A 23,223-nucleotide genomic window follows, 5' to 3' on the forward strand; every position below is an offset into this window, starting at 1 on the left:
AGATGACATCCTGTCGCTCGTCCCTCTTGTTCCCTTTTAAACTGATCTTAGATGACATGCTGTCGCTCGTCCCTCTTGTTCCCTTTTAAACTGATCTTAGATGACATGCTGTCGCTCGTCCCTCTTGTTCCCTTTTAAACTGATCTTAGATGACATGCTGTCGCTCGTCCCTCTTGTTCCCTTTTAAACTGATCTTAGATGACATCCTGTCGCTCGTCCCTCTTGTTCCCTTTTAAACTGATCTTAGATGACATCCTGTCGCTCGTCCCTCTTGTTCCCTTTTAAACTGATCTTAGATGACATGCTAACGCTCGTCCTCAGAATATCATAGCTGGGTCAGTTTGGGTAGCCTCTCAGGGATGTCTGGGTCTAGGTGAAGGCTACCTGTGGCTCACGGTCCGTCACCTCCCTCTCTCTCTCTCTCTCTCTCAGTGTGTTTTATTGTTCTGCTCCCATCTTCACGTCTTCTCCATGTTGTTTCGTACCCAGTGCTGAATGAACCAGACGTCTGTGGACTGAACCAATATGGTCACAACATTTCTGAGATCCATGAGACCCAACGAGTTTGTATTACGTCGTTACAACGTTTAGGTCACCTCAGGTCTTATTTGAGGAATAAGCTACTGTTGATAACTTTGAATCTGGTCTTAAAAAGCTTTGATGATGGGCCTGGTAGGATGATGGGTTATTGGCCGTTTGGTTTTCAACCTCGCGTGGAAAAGTCGTGGATCATATCTTTCTTAATAAGTTTTAATTGATTAAACTTGTCATTTAGATTTCTCTATAGGCTATTGATATTGTTGTTTCTCTCGTTAGTCCCCTGGCTAACTTGTGTGTTTAAAAAAAAAAAAAAAAAATCTTTAAACTTCTTTTTGAGATGGAACTCAACTTGGAACTTGATGGGGAGAAAGCCGTACGTGCATAATAAAGCCTATTCTAAAGTCATGTTCAAACCGATGGACTGGAGAGAGAGAGAGAAGGGAATTCAGCTGGACACAAGATAGTTAAGGAGTGTCTGTTTATAAATATATATATATATATTTTAAATTGAATAGGTTTAGGCTGTAAGGCCCATGCATCTGATAGAAAATAATATTTTCTATCTCCTGCTCTCACTTTAACTAGACATTTTGCGCTGCTTTGGTGGAATTCTCTGCTCTGTCTAGCCTACATTCCTCTCTTGTGTTCTGTATATATATATATATATATATATATATTGAAATAGGCTATAGCAAATAGGAATAGGCTATTTACTGGTGTACTCTTTACTGCGCGGCGCCAGTCAAGGTCAAATAGGCTAAACCAACGTCTTGTCACGCCTGTTAGTCATCGGAATATTGGCCAACCCTCAGGCCAATGTATTACAATTATTAAACACCTATCTAGAGGACTAAATCTGTCCACAGAAGGCAGACAACAAGTCCATTCCTCAGTCAGTCAGCCAGCCAGCCAGCCAGTCAGCCAGCCAGCCAGCCAGCCAGCCAGTCAGCCAGCCAGCCAGCCAGCCAGCCAGCCAGCCAGTCAGCCAGCCAGCCAGCCAGCCAGCCAGCCAGCCAGCCAGCCAGTCAGCCAGCCAGCCAACCAGCCAGTCAGCCAGCCAGCCAGCCAGCTCAAGCGGAAGAGCGGAAGAGCGGAGGGGGAAGCAGCAGAGAGCGTCACCACGGCCACGTAGAAGAAACAGCTCTGTGTGCCATTGTGAAAAGCAGCTGTGTGGTGTGGTGACCTGAAGTGAAGGGTTAACTGCCTTAGCGAGCGCTGGCTGGGTTCAGTGTTGTTCACTCACCTCAGCGTGCTGTACAGGCTGTACTGTATGCAGCTTAGAGCCACAGTGCACCCACACGCTCTCCTCAGCGCTAAGCTACTGACCTACATGTCACTGTCTGTTGTTCTAGCTAGGCTATGTCCTGTCTGTCTGTCTGTCTGTCTGTCTGTCTGTCTGTCTGTCTGTCTGTCTGTCTGTCTGTCTGTCTGTCTGTCTGTCTGTCTGTCTGTCTGTCTGTCTGTCTGTCTGTCTGTCTGTCTGTCTGTCTGTCTGTTCTAGCTAGGCTATGTCTGTCTGTCTGTCTGTCTGTCTGTCTGTCTGTCTGTCTGTCTGTCTGTCTGTCTGTCTGTCTGTCTGTCTGTCTGTCTGTCTGTCTGTCTGTTCTAGCTAGGCTATGTCTGTCTGTCTGTCTGTCTGTCTGTCTGTCTGTCTGTCTGTCTGTCTGTCTGTCTGTCTGTCTGTCTGTCTGTCTGTTCTAGCTAGGCTCTGTCTGTCTGTCTGTCTGTCTGTCTGTCTGTCTGTCTGTCTGTCTGTTCTAGCTAGGCTATGTCTGTCTGTCTGTCTGTCGGTCGGTCTGTCTGTCTGTCTGTCTGTCTGTCTGTCTGTCTGTCTGTCTGTCTGTCTGTCTGTCTGTCTGTCTGTCTGTCTGTCTGTCTGTCTGTCTGTCTGTCTGTCTGTCTGTCTGTCTGTCTGTCTGTCTGTCTGTCTGTCTGTCTGTCTGTCTGTCTGTCTGTCTGTCTGTCTGTCTGTCTGTCTGTCTGTCTGTCTGTCTGTCTGTCTGTTCTAGCTAGGCTATGTCTGTCTGTCTGTCTGTCTGTCTGTCTGTCTGTCTGTCTGTCTGTCTGTCTGTCTGTCTGTCTGTCTGTCTGTCTGTCTGTCTGTTCTAGCTAGGCTATGTCTGTCTGTCTGTCTGTCTGTCTGTCTGTCTGTCTGTCTGTCTGTCTGTCTGTCTGTCTGTCTGTCTGTCTGTCTGTCTGTTCTAGCTAGGCTATGTCTGTCTGTCTGTCTGTCTGTCTGTCTGTCTGTCTGTCTGTCTGTTCTAGCTAGGCTATGTCTGTCTGTCTGTCTGTCTGTCTGTCTGTCTGTCTGTCTGTCTGTCTGTCTGTCTGTCTGTCTGTCTGTCTGTCTGTCTGTCTGTCTGTCTGTCTGTCTGTCTGTCTGTCTGTCTGTTCTAACTAGGCTATGTCTGTGTTATAAATGGCACCTACGAAAGTCATCAAAGACCCCAACCACCCATATGGTCACTCTATGGTCTATAGCCATAGACCATTTTCTCTGCTGCCATACGGCATGATGTACCGGTGCATCAAGTCTGACACCAACAGGCTCCTGAACAGCTTCTATCCCCAAGCAATACGACTGATAAATAGATAACAAAATAGCCATCACTACAGTATCCCTGTCCCCTATACATATCTACCTCCATCACTCCAGTATCCCTGTCTCCTTCCCCCTATACATATCTACCTCCATCACTCCAGTATCCCTGTCTCCTTCCCCCTATACATATCTACCTCCATCACTCCAGTATCCCTGTCCCCTTCCCCCTATACATATCTACCTCCATCACTCCAGTATCCCTGTCTCCTATACATATCTACCTCCATCACTCCAGTATCCCTGTCTCCTTCCCCCTATACATATCTACCTCCATCACTCCAGTATCCCTGTCCCCTTCCCCTATACATATCTACCTCCATCACTCCAGTATCCCTGTCCCCTTCCCCTATACATATCTACCTCCGTCACTCCAGTATCCCTGTCCCCTTCCCCCTATACATATCTACCTCCATCACTCCAGTATCCCTGTCCCCTATACATATCTACCTCCATCACTCCAGTATCCCTGTCCCCTATACATATCTACCTCCATCACTCCAGTATCCCTGTCCCCTATACATATCTACCTCCATCACTCCAGTATCCCTGTCTCCTATACATATCTACCTCCATCACTCCAGTATCCCTGTCCCCTTCCCCTATACATATCTACCTCCATCACTCCAGTATCCCTGTCCCCTATACATATCTACCTCCATCACTCCAGTATCCCTGTCCCCTATACATATCTACCTCCATCACTCCAGTATCCCTGTCCCCTATACATATCTACCTCCATCACTCCAGTATCCCTGTCCCCTATACATATCTACCTCCATCATTCCAGTATCCCTGTCCCCTTCCCCCTACACATATCTACCTCCATCTCTCCGGTATCCCTGTCCCCTTCCCCCTATACATATCTACCTCCATCACTCCAGTATCCCTGTCTCCTTCCTCCTATACATATCTACCTCCATCACTCCAGTATCCCTGTCCCCTTCCCCCTATACATATCTACCTCCATCACTCCAGTATCCCTGTCCCCTATACATATCTACCTCCATCACTCCAGTATCCCTGTCCCCTATACATATCTACCTCCATCACTCCAGTATCCCTGTCCCCTATACATATCTATCTCCATCACTCCAGTATCCCTGTCCCCTATACATATCTACCTCCATCACTCCAGTATCCCTGTCCCCTATACATATCTACCTCCATCACTCCAGTATCCCTGTCCCCTATACATATCTACCTCCATCACTCCAGTATCCCTGTCCCCTATACATATCTACCTCCATCACTACAGTATCCCTGTCCCCTATACATATCTACCTCCATCACTCCAGTATCCCTGTCCCCTATACATATCTACCTCCATCACTCCAGTATCCCTGTCTCCTTCCTCCTATACATATCTACCTCCATCACTCCAGTATCCCTGTCCCCTATACATATCTACCTCCATCACTCCAGTATCCCTGTCCCCTATACATATCTACCTCCATCACTCCAGTATCCCTGTCCCCTATACATATCTACCTCCATCACTCCAGTATCCCTGTCCCCTATACATATCTACCTCCATCACTCCAGTATCCCTGTCCCCTATACATATCTACCTCCATCACTCCAGTATCCCTGTCCCCTATACATATCTACCTCCATCACTCCAGTATCCCTGTCCCCTTCCCCCTATAATATCTACCTCCATCACTCCAGTATCCCTGTCCCCTATACATATCTACCTCCATCACTCCAGTATCCCTGTCCCCTTCCCCCTATACATATCTACCTCCATCACTCCAGTATCCCTGTCCCCTTCCCCCTATACATATCTACCTCCATCACTCCAGTATCCCTGTCTCCTTCCTCCTATACATATCTACCTCCATCACTCCAGTATCCCTGTCCCCTTCCCCCTATACATATCTACCTCCATCACTCCAGTATCCCTGTCCCCTATACATATCTACCTCCATCACTCCAGTATCCCTGTCCCCTATACATATCTACCTCCATCACTCCAGTATCCCTGTCCCCTATACATATCTATCTCCATCACTCCAGTATCCCTGTCCCCTATACATATCTACCTCCATCACTCCAGTATCCCTGTCCCCTATACATATCTACCTCCATCACTCCAGTATCCCTGTCCCCTATACATATCTACCTCCATCACTCCAGTATCCCTGTCCCCTATACATATCTACCTCCATCACTACAGTATCCCTGTCCCCTATACATATCTACCTCCATCACTCCAGTATCCCTGTCCCCTATACATATCTACCTCCATCACTCCAGTATCCCTGTCTCCTTCCTCCTATACATATCTACCTCCATCACTCCAGTATCCCTGTCCCCTATACATATCTACCTCCATCACTCCAGTATCCCTGTCCCCTATACATATCTACCTCCATCACTCCAGTATCCCTGTCCCCTATACATATCTACCTCCATCACTCCAGTATCCCTGTCCCCTATACATATCTACCTCCATCACTCCAGTATCCCTGTCCCCTATACATATCTACCTCCATCACTCCAGTATCCCTGTCCCCTATACATATCTACCTCCATCACTCCAGTATCCCTGTCCCCTATAATATCTACCTCCATCACTCCAGTATCCCTGTCCCCTATACATATCTACCTCCATCACTCCAGTATCCCTGTCCCCTTCCCCCTATACATATCTACCTCCATCACTCCAGTATCCCTGTCTCCTTCTACCTCCATCACTCCAGTATCCCTGTCTCCTTCTACCTCCATCACTCCAGTATCCCTGTCCCCTTCCTCCTATACATATCTACCTCCATCACTCCAGTATCCCTGTCCCCTTCTACCTCCATCACTCCAGTATCCCTGTCTCCTTCTACCTCCATCACTCCAGTATCCCTGTCCCCTTCCTCCTATACATATCTACGTGGTATTGGATCGGCACTTTTTAAATGTTTCCTGAATATAGTATGCTTACTTTCTTACTCTTATTTCATGTTCATTTTTCTAGTAATACATTGTTATTCTGTACAGCACTTTGAGATATCAGCTGATGTAAGAAGGGTTATATAAATTGATTTGATATTGCGTTGTTGGGTTTTTTGAGTTTTCAAGAAAGGCATTTCACTGTATTTGTGCATCTGACATTAAAACGGGGATCTGTTAACCAGATCCAAGGAGTGTGGAAGAAGCAGGTGATTGGTAGGAAGGGAAGCCGTGGACAAGGGGAAGGCTAGTCGGAAATGCGATCACTTCAGTGGAATTAATAGACCAATTTACACCGTAATGATCATTCTCTGTCTGTCTGTCTGTCTGTCTGTCTGTCTGTCTGTCTGTCTGTCTGTCTGTCTGTCTGTCTGTCTGTCTGTCTGTCTGTCTGTCTGTCTGTCTGTCTGTCTGCGTGTCTAACTGTCTGTCTGTCTGTCTGCCTGCCCGCCTGCCTGTCTGTCCAAGTGTAGAACTGTCTGTCTGTCTGTCTGTCTGTCTGTCTGTCTGTCTGTCTGTCTGTCTGTCTGTCTGTCTGTCTGTCTGTCTGCGTGTCTAACTGTCTGTCTGTCTGCCTGCCCGCCTGCCTGTCTGTCCAAGTGTAGAACTGTCTGTCTGTCTGTCTGTCTGTCTGTCTGTCTGTCTGTCTGTCTGTCTGTCTGTCTGTCTGTCTGTCTGTCTGTCTGTCTGTCTGTCTGTCTGTCTGTCTGTCTGTCTGTCTGTAGCAAACGAGGGCCTATAAAATATCATCTGGTTTGATGTCCCTGAATTCCAGTTGTAATGAAATGTAGCCTCCAGGCTGTGTGGAGTTCTTCTAACTTGCGTTAGCGAGCATTTCTGCCTGTGTTCATGAATGGAGTACGAAAAGCTACATTTTGTAGCATTATGGTGATGAATCAGATCTCTCTCTGTCTTATTTCACATTCATTATAAAGTCCTGTCTAATAGTTCCAGGTATAACCTGTTTCTATCAGGGTCGTCACCAACATCTGCGTGTCTGAGAGAGCAGCGTTCAGAGTCTGCTGCGTCACAGCGTGGGGAAGAGAATAATTCATTATTACGTGTATCTTCATGCCCAACGCCAAGTCTGTCTGTCTGTCTGTCTGACTGTCTGTCTGTCTGTCTGTCTGTCTGTCTGTCTGTCTGTCTGTCTGTCTGTCTGTCTGTCTGTCTGTCTGTCTGTCTGTCTGTCTGTCTGTCTGTCTGTCTGTCTGTCTGTCGAGGGGGAGGAGCATACCATGAGAAAGTGGCCTCTGCCCTTCACTGCCACCCGCTGCTCTCACAACCACATACACAGCCATCGCCAGACAGACAGGCAGACGGACACATGGGAAACTTCATGAAAAGCTCTCTCTCTCTCCACTCTGTTTTGCTTGAGCTGATGTCTACATCAAGATATAAGCCAGGGGGAAGCCAGGGGGAATTACGGAGACTAGCCTATAAGACACCGCTACTCTCTCACTCCACCTACCATGATTCTCTACTCCTTTCTTCCTCTTATTTTTCACAACCACTTTACTGTGTAACTTTTTACTGCTGCACATGCAAATTAGCATGATAGCTAAGCTAACTATGGGGGAAATATAGCCTACAATGTTTAGAACGATAGCTGACATTTCAGCAGAAAGTTGACAAGAGTTTGATATCTTGCTTCGTAAGCCTTCTTTGTATGATTCAGCATGACTTCACTGTTAGTTTCTGTAGTTCTCTCTGCATGAAGAACAGCTAACCACTGTGGAATTCCAATCCCTCTCACCAGTGATCCGTGTGGTGGTAGAGCCAGTCAGTCAGTGAGCTGGGTTCTGTTTTTCTCTGGTTCGGCTTTGACTCGTCGCTGAGTCATGTAACGGCCTAGCTCCTAGTCACCTGCCCACTCGCTCCTGAGACTCTTCAAGGTCACACACTCATCTGTGTTCCTTCCGGTCGCCGGTCACAGATCGATGTGCATAGCGATGAGTCACAGAGCTAGGCGCTCGCCCGTCTGCATATGAGATGAGTTAGGCCAAGATGGAGACCGAGCTAAACGGAGGCGGCAGTGGTGGTCAGAGAACCTCTCGGATTGTTTTCAACGGTCTTTTCGGTTAAGTTAAGGGTCTGAGTCACACAACGTCCCGGTTTTATGCTTTGGACACACCTTAGATGACGAACGGTTGAAAGCAGCCCTCTGTAGAATCGTCAGACAAAATAGAAAATGTCAGCCGATATTCTAGTCAGAGGCTCTTGTTTCCTGCCTTTTCTGTTGTTGCTGGTTCTGAGTTCACAGTGACCATCTGTGTGTTTGTCTACTGTGTGAGCCAGCTGTTTTAAAAGGACTCTATTGTAGTCCTTGGTCTGAAGAGGAAAATGCTATTTTCTTCCATTTTAGTCATTTAGCAGACGCTCTTATCCAGAGCGACTTACAGTAGTGAGTGCATACATTTCATTACATGCATTTTTTTTTTTTGTACTGGTCCACCGTGGGAATCGAACCCACAACCCTGGCGTTGCACTCACCATGCTGGCGTTACAAACACCATGCTCTACGAACTGAGCCACAGGGAAGGCCAACCTGCCCGGGTTAAGGATGTGATCACATCCATTCTCTCTCGCTCAGCACTGACTGAGCTTATCCGTAGGAAAATAACCCCAGAAGTCCCAGTCACCCTGGCCATCCGTCCAGGCCCCCTACCACTCCACTACCCCATTTCACTCAGACTCAGTTCACCAGTCATTTTGTAGTGTAATATAGACACTCTCCATTTTGTTCTCCACTATCATCTTTGCTCAAGAAACGCTGGCCAATTTCTTTTCTAATATGAACATAGCCAGGAATAGAGACTTGAGTAGTAGGAAGAAGGTTAGAGTGCCAAGACAACAACCTCTCCCTGTACGTCAGCAAGACAAAGGTACTGACCGTGGACTACAGGAAAAGGAGGGCCGAACAGGGTCCCCATTTACAGCGACAGGGCTAAAGTGGAGTAGGTCGAGAGTTTCGAGTTCCTCTATGTCCACACCACAAAGGATCGATCGTGGTCCAAACACACCAACACAGTCGTGAAGAGGGCCCCCCCCCTCCCTCCAGGAGGCTGGAAATATTTGGCACAGGCCCTCAGATCCTGCTTGGCATCAAACCGCAAGGCGCTACAGAGGGCAGCACGTACGGCCCAGTACATCACTGGGGCCAAGCTTCCTGCTATCCAGGACCTCTATACCAGGCGGTGTCAGAGGAAGGCCCAGCCACCCAAGCTGTAGACTCTCTCTGGTACCTCAAGCGGTACCGATGCACCTGGAACCATCAGGACCCTGAACAGCTTCTACCCCCCCTCCCAAGCCATGAGACATAGCTAATCAAATGACTACCCAGACTACCTGCATTCACCCTTTTTTTTTAACTAACTTTCTTGCACTGACTCTATGTGCACACACGCTGGACCCCTACCTACAGTATACTGCTGTTACTGTCTATTATCTATCCTTTACCCCTACCTACAGTATACTGCTGCTACTGTCTATTATCTATCCTTTACCCCTACCTACAGTATACTGCTGTTACTGTCTATTATCTATCCTTTACCCCTACCTACAGTATACTGCTGTTACTGTCTATTATCTATCCTTTACCCCTACCTACAGTATACTGCTGTTACTGTCTATTATCTATCATTTACCCCTACCTACAGTATACTGCTGTTACTGTCTATTATCTATCCTTTACCCCTACCTACAGTATACTGCTGTTACTGTCTATTATCTATCCTTTACCCCTACCTACAGTATACTGCTGTTACTGTCTATTATCTATCCTTTACCCCTACCTACAGTATACTGCTGTTACTGTCTATTATCTATCCTTTACCCCTACCTACAGTATACTGCTGTTACTGTCTATTATCCATCCTTTACACCTACCTACAGTATACTGCTGTTACTGTCTATTATCTATCCTTTACACCTACCTACAGTATACTGCTGTTACTGTCTATTATCTATCCTGTTGTCTAGTCACTTTACCCCTACCTATATGTACAGTACATAGATACCTCAATTACCTGGTAACCCTGCACATAGACTCAGTACTGGTACTCTCTGTATACAGCCATGTTATTTTCTACTCTCTGTATAGAGCCATGTTATTTTCTGGTCTGGTGTGAGGAGGAAGCTAGCCCCTGGTCCAGCCTGGTCTGGTGTGAGGTGGAAGCTTGCCCCTGGTCCAGCCTGGTCTGGTGTGAGGAGGAAGCTTGCCCCTGGTCCAGCCTGGTCTGGTGTGAGGAGGAAGCTAGCCCATGGTCCAGCCTGGTCTGGTGTGAGGAGGAAGCTTGCCCCTGGTCCAGCCTGGTCTGGTGTGAGGAGGAAGCTTGCCCCTGGTCCAGCCTGGTCTGGTGTGAGGAGGAAGCTTGCCCCTGGTCCAGCCTGGTCTGGTGTGAGGGGAAGCTTGCCCCTGGTCCAGCCTGGTCTGGTGTGAGGAGGAAGCTTGCCCCTGGTCCAGCCTGGTCTGGTGTGAGGAGGAAGCTTGCCCCTGAGTTCCTCCATGCTGTAATGCAGCTGATGTGTTTCTATAACAACAGTTCTTGCTCCTCTATACACCCTGTTGACCACAAGCAGGAAATCAGGAAGCAAATCTAATCTCAACCACTCAGTGCCATGGATGCTTGCTGTCTAACGTGCACGGAGATATTTTTCTCCGGCCTGAAGGCGTCTGTGGTGGTGACAAGAACAGGGTCGGTCATGTTCAGTAGGCACAAAATACTCAGAAATGGAATGGAACGAGAAGGCACACTATCTGAACTGGTTCAATAAGAAAGGCTTGTTTTCTGTTTTGCTATGGTATGCCCTAATGAACACACCACCCAGGAGATTGGAGGAACTGTCTGCTCGATGGGTTTGGCCAGAGTTATGTTTCTGGGTTGTGATGCCATTGATCCTCCCTGCCGCCTTTTAAACGTTTCCTCCAACCTGAGAACAAGTAAAGTGTTTCTTGGAAGAATTTAATTTAGCCTCAAGTACATGTGGCAACTGGCAGATGTTTCTTATGTTGACAACCCCGCTACCATGACTTAATGAGACTGGCAGCTCTGCTATTAATACAGCCCCACTACCGTGACATAATGAGACTGGCAGCTCTGCTATTAATACAGCCCCACTACCATGACATAATGAGACTGGCAGCTCTGCTATTAATACAGCCCCACTACCATGACATAATGAGACTGGCAGCTCTGCTATTAATACAGCCCCACTACCATGACATAATGAGACTGACAGCTCTGCTATTAATACAGCCCCACTACCATGACATAATGAGACTGGCAGCTCTGCTATTAATACAGCCCCACTACCATGACATAATGAGACTGGCAGCGCTGCTATTAATACAGCCCCACTACCATAACATAATGAGACTGGCAGCGCTGCTATTAATACAGCCCCACTACCGTAACATAATGAGACTGGCAGCGCTGCTATTAATACAGCCCCACTACCATGACATAATGAGACTGGCAGCGCTGCTATTAATACAGCCCCACTACCATGACATAATGAGACTGGCAGCTCTGCTATTAATACAGCCCCACTACCGTGACATAATGAGACTGGCAGCTCTGCTATTAATACAGCCCCACTACCGTGACATAATGAGACTGGCAGCGCTGCTATTAATACAGCCCCACTACCATAACATAATGAGACTGGCAGCGCTGCTATTAATACAGCCCCACTACCATAACATAATGAGACTGGCAGCGCTGCTATTAATACAGCCCCACTACCATAACATAATGAGACTGGCAGCTCTGCTATTAATACAGCCCCACTACCGTGACATAATGAGACTGGCAGCGCTGCTATTAATACAGCCCCACTACCATAACATAATGAGACTGGCAGCTCTGCTATTAATACAGCCCCACTACCATAACATAATGAGACTGGCAGCGCTGCTATTAATACAGCCCCACTACCATGACATAATGAGACTGGCAGCGCTGCTATTAATACAGCCCCACTACCATGACATAATGAGACTGGCAGCGCTGCTATTAATACAGCCCCACTACCATGACATAATGAGACTGGCAGCTCTGCTAATAATACAGCCCCACTACCGTGACATAATGAGACTGGCAGCTCTGCTATTAATACAGCCCCACTACCGTGACATAATGAGACTGGCAGCGCTGCTATTAATACAGCCCCACTACCATGACATAATGAGACTGGCAGCGCTGCTATTAATACAGCCCCACTACCATAACATAATGAGACTGGCAGCGCTGCTATTAATACAGCCCCACTACCATAACATAATGAGACTGGCAGCTCTGCTATTAATACAGCCCCACTACCGTGACATAATGAGACTGGCAGCGCTGCTATTAATACAGCCCCACTACCATGACATAATAAGATAGTACACATTGTGAAATACATGAGCTACATTTCCCTGGTCTCTGTAAAACGTTCCTCTCTTGAACGACTGACGCTTTTGGACCTCAACACTAGGTACAGGACACCTATCAGACCTGTTGTTGTTGTTTGTCTTTCCTCTCCACCCTCAGTCCCAAAGGGAAGAAATTCCGGAGCAAACCCCAGCTGTCCCGTTACCTCGGCAACGCGGTGGACCTGGGATGTTTCGACTTCCGAACGGGCAAGATGATGCCCGGCAAGATGCAGAAGAACAAACAGAGGCTACGGAATGAGAATCTCACCATCAACAAGGTACAGGTTAGCTTAGGCTACACGTCAGGGTCCTTCAAATGCCGTTCTCTACGTTCTCCCAATGGCCTCCTATTTTTTTATTTGAAACATTTAGTGAACATTTGAGTTGGGAGTCCTATTGAGACCACTCAGCCCTTTGCTAGCAGTGGTTTTCATGTCTAGTCTGTGTAATTCAATCTTTTTCTTCACTCACTCATTCCTTCTCAATTATCTCCTTTCTCCCAAAGTGTGCACTTGTTCATTTCCCTTGGACAGGAAGTGACTGGTAAAAGTAATATAGTGGGAACGCCCTCTCTAGCCCATGCCTCTGCCAATCCAATGCTTTTAGATTTGTGGGAAGTGGTCAATGAGTGTACCCTTCAGGAGAAATGGGATATGATTGCCTGTGGGTTTTTCCACTCCATGTAGCACAGTAGCTGACTGTCCTCTCCTCTTACCTGCCCTGTCTACTAGCTGTACTGTGGTTTAGTGTGGTGTCTACTAGCTGTACTGTGGTTTAGTGTGGTGTCTACTAGCTGTACTGTGGTTTAGTGTGGTGTCTACTAGCTGTACTGTGGTTTAGTGTGGTGTCTACTAGCTGTACTGTGGTTTAGTGTGGTGTCTACTAGCTGTACTGTGGTTTAGTGTGGTGTCTACTAGCTGTACTGTGGTTTAGTGTGGTGTCTACTAGCTGTACTGTGGTTTAGTGTGGTGTCTACTAGCTGGCTGTACTGTGGTTTAGTGTGGTGTCTACTAGCTGTACTGTGGTTTAGTGTGGTGTCTACTAGCTGTACTGTGGTTTAGTGTGGTGTCTACTAGCTGTACTGTGGTTTAGTGTGGTGTCTACTAGCTGTACTGTGGTTTAGTGTGGTGTCTACTAGCTGTACTGTGGTTTAGTGTGGTGTCTACTACGCTGTACTGTGGTTTAGTGTGGTGTCTACTAGCTGTACTGTGGTTTAGTGTGGTGTCTACTAGCTGTACTGTGGTTTAGTGTGGTGTCTACTAGCTGTACTGTGGTTTAGTGTGGTGTCTACTAGCTGTACTGTGGTTTAGTGTGGTGTCTACTAGCTGTACTGTGGTTTAGTGTGGTGTCTACTAGCTGTACTGTGGTTTAGTGTGGTGTCTACTAGCTGGCTGTACTGTGGTTTAGTGTGGTGTCTACTAGCTGGCTGTACTGTGGTTTAGTGTGGTGTCTACTAGCTGGGCTATGGTTTAGTGTGGTGTCTACTAGCTGTACTGTGGTTTAGTGTGGTGTCTACTAGCTGTGCTGTGGTTTAGTGTGGTGTCTACTAGCTGTACTGTGGTTTAGTGTGGTGTCTACTAGCTGTACTGTGGTTTAGTGTGGTGTCTACTAGCTGGCTGTACTGTGGTTTAGTGTGGTGTCTACTAGCTGTACTGTGGTTTAGTGTGGTGTCTACTAGCTGGTGACTGTGGTTTAGTGTGGTGTCTACTAGCTGTACTGTGGTTTAGTGTGGTGTCTACTAGCTGTACTGTGGTTTAGTGTGGTGTCTACTAGCTGGCTGCTGTGGTTTAGTGTGGTGTCTACTAGCTGTGCTGTGGTTTAGTGTGGTGTCTACTAGCTGTACTGTGGTTTAGTGTGGTGTCTACTAGCTGGGCTGTGGTTTAGTGTGGTGTCTACTAGCTGTACTGTGGTTTAGTGTGGTGTCTACTAGCTGGCTGTACTGTGGTTTAGTGTGGTGTCTACTAGCTGTACTGTGGTTTAGTGTGGTGTCTACTAGCTGTACTGTGGTTTAGTGTGGTGTCTACTAGCTGGCTGTACTGTGGTTTAGTGTGGTGTCTACTAGCTGTACTGTGGTTTAGTGTGGTGTCTACTAGCTGGGCTGTGGTTTAGTGTGGTGTCTACTAGCTGTACTGTGGTTTAGTGTGGTGTCTACTAGCTGGCTGTACTGTGGTTTAGTGTGGTGTCTACTAGCTGTACTGTGGTTTAGTGTGGTGTCTACTAGCTGGGCTGTGGTTTAGTGTGGTGTCTACTAGCTGTACTGTGGTTTAGTGTGGTGTCTACTAGCTGGCTGTACTGTGGTTTAGTGTGGTGTCTACTAGCTGTACTGTGGTTTAGTGTGGTGTCTACTAGCTGGGCTGTGGTTTAGTGTGGTGTCTACTAGCTGTACTGTGGTTTAGTGTGGTGTCTACTAGCTGGCTGTACTGTGGTTTAGTGTGGTGTCTACTAGCTGTACTGTGGTTTAGTGTGGTGTCTACTAGCTGTACTGTGGTTTAGTGTGGTGTCTACTAGCTGTACTGTGGTTTAGTGTGGTGTCTACTGGCTGTACTGTGGTTTAGTGTGGTGTCTACTAGCTGGGCTGTGGTTTAGTGTGGTGTCTACTAGCTGTACTGTGGTTTAGTGTGGTGTCTACTAGCTGTACTGTGGTTTAGTGTGGTGTCTACTGGCTGTACTGTGGTTTAGTGTGGTGTCTACTAGCTGGGATGTGGTTTAGTGTGGTGTCTACTAGCTGTACTGTGGTTTAGTGTGGTGTCTACTAGCTGGCTGTACTGTGGTTTAGTGTGGTGTCTACTAGCTGTACTGTGGTTTAGTGTGGTGTCTACTAGCTGTACTATGGTTTAGTGTGGTGTCTACTAGCTGTACTGTGGTTTAGTGTGGTGTCTACTAGCTGTACTGTGGTTTAGTGTGGTGTCTACTAGCTGTACTGTGGTTTAGTGTGGTGTCTACTAGCTGTACTGTGGTTTAGTGTGGTGTCTACTAGCTGGGCTGTGGTTTAGTGTGGTGTCTACTAGCTGTACTGTGGTTTAGTGTGGTGTCTACTAGCTGGGCTGTGGTTTAGTGTGGTGTCTACTAGCTGGGCTGTGGTTTAGTGTGGTGTCTACTAGCTGTACTGTGGTTTAGTGTGGTGTCTACTAGCTGTACTGTGGTTTAGTGTGGTGTCTACTAGCTGTACTGTGGTTTAGTGTGGTGTCTACTAGCTGTACTGTGGTTTAGTGTGGTGTCTACTAGCTGTACTGTGGTTTAGTGTGGTGTCTACTAGCTGTACTGTGGTTTAGTGTGGTGTCTACTAGCTGGCTGTACTGTGGTTTAGTGTGGTGTCTACTAGCTGTACTGTGGTTTAGTGTGGTGTCTACTAGCTGGGCTGTGGTTTAGTGTGGTGTCTACTAGCTGTACTGTGGTTTAGTGTGGTGTCTACTAGCTGTACTGTGGTTTAGTGTGGTGTCTACTAGCTGGCTGTACTGTGGTTTAGTGTGGTGTCTACTAGCTGTACTGTGGTTTAGTGTGGTGTCTACTAGCTGGGCTGTGGTTTAGTGTGGTGTCTACTAGCTGTACTGTGGTTTAGTGTGGTGTCTACTAGCTGTACTGTGGTTTAGTGTGGTGTCTACTAGCTGGCTGTACTGTGGTTTAGTGTGGTGTCTACTAGCTGTACTGTGGTTTAGTGTGGTGTCTACTAGCTGGCTGTACTGTGGTTTAGTGTGGTGTCTACTAGCTGTACTGTGGTTTAGTGTGGTGTCTACTAGCTGTACTGTGGTTTAGTGTGGTGTCTACTAGCTGGCTGTACTATGGTTTAGTGTGGTGTCTACTAGCTGGCTGTACTGTGGTTTAGTGTGGTGTCTACTAGCTGTACTGTGGTTTAGTGTGGTGTCTACTAGCTGGCTGTACTGTGGTTTAGTGTGGTGTCTACTAGCTGTACTGTGGTTTAGTGTGGTGTCTACTGGCTGTACTGTGGTTTAGTGTGGTGTCTACTAGCTGGGCTGTGGTTTAGTGTGGTGTCTACTAGCTGTACTGTGGTTTAGTGTGGTGTCTACTAGCTGTACTGTGGTTTAGTGTGGTGTCTACTGGCTGTACTGTGGTTTAGTGTGGTGTCTACTAGCTGTACTGTGGTTTCGTGTGGTGTCTACTAGCTGTACTGTGGTTTAGTGTGGTGTCTACTAGCTGTACTGTGGTTTAGTGTGGTGTCTACTAGCTGTACTGTGGTGTCTACTAGCTGTACTGTGGTTTAGTGTTGTGTCTACTAGCTCTACTGTGGTTTAGTGTGGTGTCTACTAGCTGTACTGTGGTGTCTACTAGCTGTACTGTGGTTTAGTGTTGTGTCTACTAGCTGTACTGTGGTTTAGTGTGCTGTCTACTAGCTGTACTGTGGTTTAGTGTGGTGTCTACTGGCTGTACTGTGGTTTAGTGTGGTGTCTACTAGCTGTACTGTGGTTTAGTGTGGTGTCTACTAGCTGTACTGTGGTTTAGTGTGGTGTCTACTAGCTGGGCTATGGTTTAGTGTGGTGTCTACTAGCTGTACTGTGGTTTAGTGTGGTGTCTACTAGCTGGCTGTACTGTGGTTTAGTGTGGTGTCTACTAGCTGTACTGTGGTTTAGTGTGGTGTCTACTAGCTGGCTGTACTGTGGTTTAGTGTGGTGTCTACTAGCTGTACTGTGGTTTAGTGTGGTGTCTACTAGCTGGCTGTACTGTGGTTTAGTGTGGTGTCTACTAGCTGTACTGTGGTTTAGTGTGGTGTCTACTAGCTGTACTGTGGTTTAGTGTGGTGTCTACTAGCTGTACTGTGGTTTAGTGTGGTGTCTACTAGCTGTACTGTGGTTTAGTGTGGTGTCTACTAGCTGTACTGTGGTTTAGTGTGGTGTCTACTGGCTGTACTGTGGTTTAGTGTGGTGTCTACTAGCTGGGCTATGGTTTAGTGTGGTGTCTACTAGCTGTACTGTGGTTTAGTGTGGTGTCTACTAGCTGTACTGTGGTTTAGTGTGGTGTCTACTGGCTGTACTGTGGTTTAGTGTGGTGTCTACTAGCTGGGATGTGGTTTAGTGTGGTGTCTACTAGCTGTACTGTGGTTTAGTGTGGTGTCTACTAGCTGGCTGTACTGTGGTTTAGTGTGGTGTCTACTAGCTGTACTGTGGTTTAGTGTGGTGTCTACTAGCTGTACTATGGTTTAGTGTGGTGTCTACTAGCTGTACTGTGGTTTAGTGTGGTGTCTACTAGCTGTACTGTGGTTTAGTGTGGTGTCTACTAGCTGTACTGTGGTTTAGTGTGATGTCTACTAGCTGGGCTGTGGTTTAGTGTGGTGTCTACTAGCTGGGCTGTGGTTTAGTGTGGTGTCTACTAGCTGTACTTTGGTTTAGTGTGGTGTCTACTAGCTGTACTGTGGTTTAGTGTGGTGTCTACTAGCTGGCTGTACTGTGGTTTAGTGTGGTGTCTACTAGCTGGCTGTACTGTGGTTTAGTGTGGTGTCTACTAGCTGTACTGTGGTTTAGTGTGGTGTCTACTAGCTGTACTGTGGTTTAGTGTGGTGTCTACTAGCTGGGCTGTGGTTTAGTGTGGTGTCTACTAGCTGTACTGTGGTTTAGTGTGGTGTCTACTAGCTGTACTGTGGTTTAGTGTGGTGTCTACTAGCTGTACTGTGGTTTAGTGTGGTGTCTACTAGCTGTACTATGGTTTAGTGTGGTGTCTACTAGCTGTACTGTGGTTTAGTGTGGTGTCTACTAGCTGTACTGTGGTTTAGTGTGGTGTCTACTAGCTGTACTGTGGTTTAGTGTGGTGTCTACTAGCTGTACTATGGTTTAGTGTGGTGTCTACTAGCTGTACTGTGGTTTAGTGTGGTGTCTACTAGCTGTACTGTGGTTTAGTGTGGTGTCTACTAGCTGTACTGTGGTTTAGTGTGATGTCTACTAGCTGGGCTGTGGTTTAGTGTGGTGTCTACTAGCTGGGCTGTGGTTTAGTGTGGTGTCTACTAGCTGTACTGTGGTTTAGTGTGGTGTCTACTAGCTGTACTGTGGTTTAGTGTGGTGTCTACTAGCTGGCTGTACTGTGGTTTAGTGTGGTGTCTACTAGCTGGCTGTACTGTGGTTTAGTGTGGTGTCTACTAGCTGTACTGTGGTTTAGTGTGGTGTCTACTAGCTGTACTGTGGTTTAGTGTGGTGTCTACTAGCTGTACTGTGGTTTAGTGTGGTGTCTACTAGCTGGCTGTCCTGTGGTTTAGTGTGGTGTCTACTAGCTGTACTGTGGTTTAGTGTGGTGTCTACTAGCTGTACTGTGGTTTAGTGTGGTGTCTACTAGCTGTACTGTGGTTTAGTGTGGTGTCTACTAGCTGTACTGTGGTTTAGTGTGGTGTCTACTAGCTGGGCTGTGGTTTAGTGTGGTGTCTACTAGCTGTACTGTGGTTTAGTGTGGTGTCTACTAGCTGTACTGTGGTTTAGTGTGGTGTCTACTAGCTGTACTGTGGTTTAGTGTGGTGTCTACTAGCTGGCTGTACTGTGGTTTAGTGTGGTGTCTACTAGCTGTACTGTGGTTTAGTGTGGTGTCTACTAGCTGGCTGTACTGTGGTTTAGTGTGGTGTCTACTAGCTGGGCTATGGTTTAGTGTGGTGTCTACTAGCTGTACTGTGGTTTAGTGTGGTGTCTACTGGCTGTACTGTGGTTTAGTGTGGTGTCTACTAGCTGGGCTGTGGTTTAGTGTGGTGTCTACTAGCTGTACTGTGGTTTAGTGTGGTGTCTACTAGCTGTACTGTGGTTTAGTGTGGTGTCTACTGGCTGTACTGTGGTTTAGTGTGGTGTCTACTAGCTGTACTGTGGTTTAGTGTGGTGTCTACTAGCTGTACTGTGGTTTAGTGTGGTGTCTACTAGCTGGCTGTACTGTGGTTTAGTGTGGTGTCTACTAGCTGTACTGTGGTTTAGTGTGGTGTCTACTAGCTGGCTGTACTGTGGTTTAGTGTGGTGTCTACTAGCTGTACTGTGGTTTAGTGTGGTGTCTACTAGCTGTACTGTGGTTTAGTGTGGTGTCTACTAGCTGTACTGTGGTTTAGTGTGGTGTCTACTAGCTGTACTGTGGTTTAGTGTGGTGTCTACTGGCTGTACTGTGGTTTAGTGTGGTGTCTACTAGCTGGGCTATGGTTTAGTGTGGTGTCTACTAGCTGTACTGTGGTTTAGTGTGGTGTCTACTAGCTGTACTGTGGTTTAGTGTGGTGTCTACTGGCTGTACTGTGGTTTAGTGTGGTGTCTACTAGCTGGGATGTGGTTTAGTGTGGTGTCTACTAGCTGTACTGTGGTTTAGTGTGGTGTCTACTAGCTGGCTGTACTGTGGTTTAGTGTGGTGTCTACTAGCTGTACTGTGGTTTAGTGTGGTGTCTACTAGCTGTACTGTGGTTTAGTGTGGTGTCTACTAGCTGTACTGTGGTTTAGTGTGGTGTCTACTAGCTGTACTGTGGTTTAGTGTGGTGTCTACTAGCTGTACTGTGGTTTAGTGTGGTGTCTACTAGCTGTACTGTGGTTTAGTGTGGTGTCTACTAGCTGGCTGTACTGTGGTTTAGTGTGGTGTCTACTAGCTGTACTGTGGTTTAGTGTGGTGTCTACTAGCTGTACTATGGTTTAGTGTGGTGTCTACTAGCTGTACTGTGGTTTAGTGTGGTGTCTACTAGCTGTACTGTGGTTTAGTGTGGTGTCTACTAGCTGTACTGTGGTTTAGTGTGGTGTCTACTAGCTGTACTGTGGTTTAGTGTGGTGTCTACTAGCTGGCTGTACTGTGGTTTAGTGTGGTGTCTACTAGCTGGCTGTACTGTGGTTTAGTGTGGTGTCTACTAGCTGTGCTGTGGTTTAGTGTGGTGTCTACTAGCTGGCTGTACTGTGGTTTAGTGTGGTGTCTACTAGCTGGCTGTACTGTGGTTTAGTGTGGTGTCTACTAGCTGTACTGTGGTTTAGTGTGGTGTCTACTAGCTGTACTGTGGTTTAGTGTGGTGTCTACTAGCTGTACTGTGGTTTAGTGTGGTGTCTACTAGCTGTACTGTGGTTTAGTGTGGTGTCTACTAGCTGTACTGTGGTTTAGTGTGGTGTCTACTAGCTGGCTGTACTGTGGTTTAGTGTGGTGTCTACTAGCTGTACTGTGGTTTAGTGTGGTGTCTACTAGCTGTACTGTGGTTTAGTGTGGTGTCTACTAGCTGTCTGTACTGTGGTTTAGTGTGGTGTCTACTAGCTGGGCTATGGTTTAGTGTGGTGTCTACTAGCTGTACTGTGGTTTAGTGTGGTGTCTACTGGCTGTACTGTGGTTTAGTGTGGTGTCTACTAGCTGGGCTGTGGTTTAGTGTGGTGTCTACTAGCTGTACTGTGGTTTAGTGTGGTGTCTACTAGCTGTACTGTGGTTTAGTGTGGTGTCTACTAGCTGTGCTGTGGTTTAGTGTGGTGTCTACTAGCTGTACTGTGGTTTAGTGTGGTGTCTACTAGCTGTACTGTGGTTTAGTGTGGTGTCTACTAGCTGTACTGTGGTTTAGTGTGGTGTCTACTAGCTGTACTGTGGTTTAGTGTGGTGTCTACTAGCTGGGCTGTGGTTTAGTGTGGTGTCTACTAGCTGGCTGTACTGTGGTTTAGTGTGGTGTCTACTAGCTGGGCTGTGGTTTAGTGTGGTGTCTACTAGCTGTACTGTGGTTTAGTGTGGTGTCTACTAGCTGTACTGTGGTTTAGTGTGGTGTCTACTAGCTGTACTGTGGTTTAGTGTGGTGTCTACTAGCTGTACTGTGGTTTAGTGTGGTGTCTACTAGCTGGGCTGTGGTTTAGTGTGGTGTCTACTAGCTGGCTGTACTGTGGTTTAGTGTGGTGTCTACTAGCTGGCTGTACTGTGGTTTAGTGTGGTGTCTACTAGCTGTACTGTGGTTTAGTGTGGTGTCTACTAGCTGTACTGTGGTTTAGTGTGGTGTCTACTAGCTGTACTGTGGTTTAGTGTGGTGTCTACTAGCTGTACTGTGGTTTAGTGTGGTGTCTACTAGCTGTACTGTGGTTTAGTGTGGTGTCTACTAGCTGTACTGTGGTTTAGTGTGGTGTCTACTAGCTGTACTGTGGTTTAGTGTGGTGTCTACTAGCTGTACTGTGGTTTAGTGTGGTGTCTACTAGCTGTACTGTGGTTTAGTGTGGTGTCTACTAGCTGTACTGTGGTTTAGTGTGGTGTCTACTAGCTGGCTGTACTGTGGTTTAGTGTGGTGTCTACTAGCTGTACTGTGGTTTAGTGTGGTGTCTACTAGCTGGGCTGTGGTTTAGTGTGGTGTCTACTAGCTGGGCTGTGGTTTAGTGTGGTGTCTACTAGCTGGGCTGTGGTTTAGTGTGGTGTCTACTAGCTGTACTGTGGTTTAGTGTGGTGTCTACTAGCTGTACTGTGGTTTAGTGTGGTGTCTACTAGCTGTACTGTGGTTTAGTGTGGTGTCTACTAACTGTACTGTGGTTTAGTGTGGTGTCTACCAGCTGTACTGTGGTTTAGTGTGGTGTCTACTAGCTGTACTGTGGTTTAGTGTGGTGTCTACTAGCTGTACTGTGGTTTAGTGTGGTGTCTACTAGCTGTACTGTGGTTTAGTGTGGTGTCTACTAGCTGGCTGTACTGTGGTTTAGTGTGGTGTCTACTAGCTGTACTGTGGTTTAGTGTGGTGTCTACTAGCTGTACTGTGGTTTAGTGTGGTGTCTACTAGCTGTACTGTGGTGTAGTGTGGTGTCTACTAGCTGGCTGTACTGTGGTTTAGTGTGGTGTCTACTAGCTGTACTGTGGTTTAGTGTGGTGTCTACTAGCTGTACTGTGGTTTAGTGTGGTGTCTACTAGCTGTACTGTGGTTTAGTGTGGTGTCTACTAGCTGTACTGTGGTTTAGTGTGGTGTCTACTAGCTGTACTGTGGTTTAGTGTGGTGTCTACTAGCTGTACTGTGGTTTAGTGTGGTGTCTACTAGCTGTACTGTGGTTTAGTGTGGTGTCTACTAGCTGGCTGTACTGTGGTTTAGTGTGGTGTCTACTAGCTGTACTGTGGTTTAGTGTGGTGTCTACTAGCTGTACTGTGGTTTAGTGTGGTGTCTACTAGCTGTACTGTGGTTTAGTGTGGTGTCTACTAGCTGTACTGTGGTTTAGTGTGGTGTCTACTAGCTGTACTGTGGTTTAGTGTGGTGTCTACTAGCTGTACTGTGGTTTAGTGTGGTGTCTACTAGCTGTACTGTGGTTTAGTGTGGTGTCTACTAGCTGTACTGTGGTTTAGTGTGGTGTCTACTAGCTGTACTGTGGTTTAGTGTGGTGTCTACTAGCTGTACTGTCCCAACACACTGAAGGCCCCCAGAATCTCCAGGTGTTGTAACCTCCGGTCTAGACTGTACTGGAGGCCCCCAGAATCTCCAGGTGTTGTAACCTCCGGTCTAGACTGTACTGGAGGCCAACAAGACATGGATCCATGACCTAATAACAGCACAAAACAGAAAATAAGTGATTAATAGCCGTTTGTTTCAGTTTATCCAACACACGTGATGTAACGTTGGTTTCATCACAGCATTTGAAAACAAACGTTTTCCTCCTCTTTTAACCGAGCCCAGATCTGCTCCCTGGCCTTGGTCTTCTCCACCTGGCCTCTCCTACTCCTACTCCTCTTCCTCCTCAACCTTCTCCCCTTCTACCTCCTCTACCTCTACCTCTTCTTCCCCTACCTCCTCCTCTAACTTATCCTCTACCTCTTCCTTCTCTACCTCCTCCTCTTCCTCCTCCTCTACCTCCTCCAC

At 47.0% G+C, this 23,223-nt stretch overlaps 1 protein-coding gene across 2 annotated transcripts in view; it reads left to right on the forward strand.

Moving 5' to 3' along the window:
- LOC106572283 (methyl-CpG-binding domain protein 2) overlaps window positions 1–23,223 on the forward strand; it is a 108,902-nt gene that overhangs the window by 17,170 nt on the left and 68,509 nt on the right. For both annotated transcript variants that reach the window (XM_045694079.1, XM_045694080.1), the window contains exon 2: window positions 12,619–12,778. In XM_045694079.1, coding sequence (XP_045550035.1) covers window positions 12,619–12,778 — 160 coding nt within the window. The remainder of the gene's footprint in view (window positions 1–12,618; window positions 12,779–23,223) is intronic.

Source organism: Salmo salar, chromosome ssa01 (genome assembly GCF_905237065.1).
Source record: "Salmo salar chromosome ssa01, Ssal_v3.1, whole genome shotgun sequence".
In the NCBI taxonomy this organism is placed as follows: domain Eukaryota; kingdom Metazoa; phylum Chordata; class Actinopteri; order Salmoniformes; family Salmonidae; genus Salmo; species Salmo salar.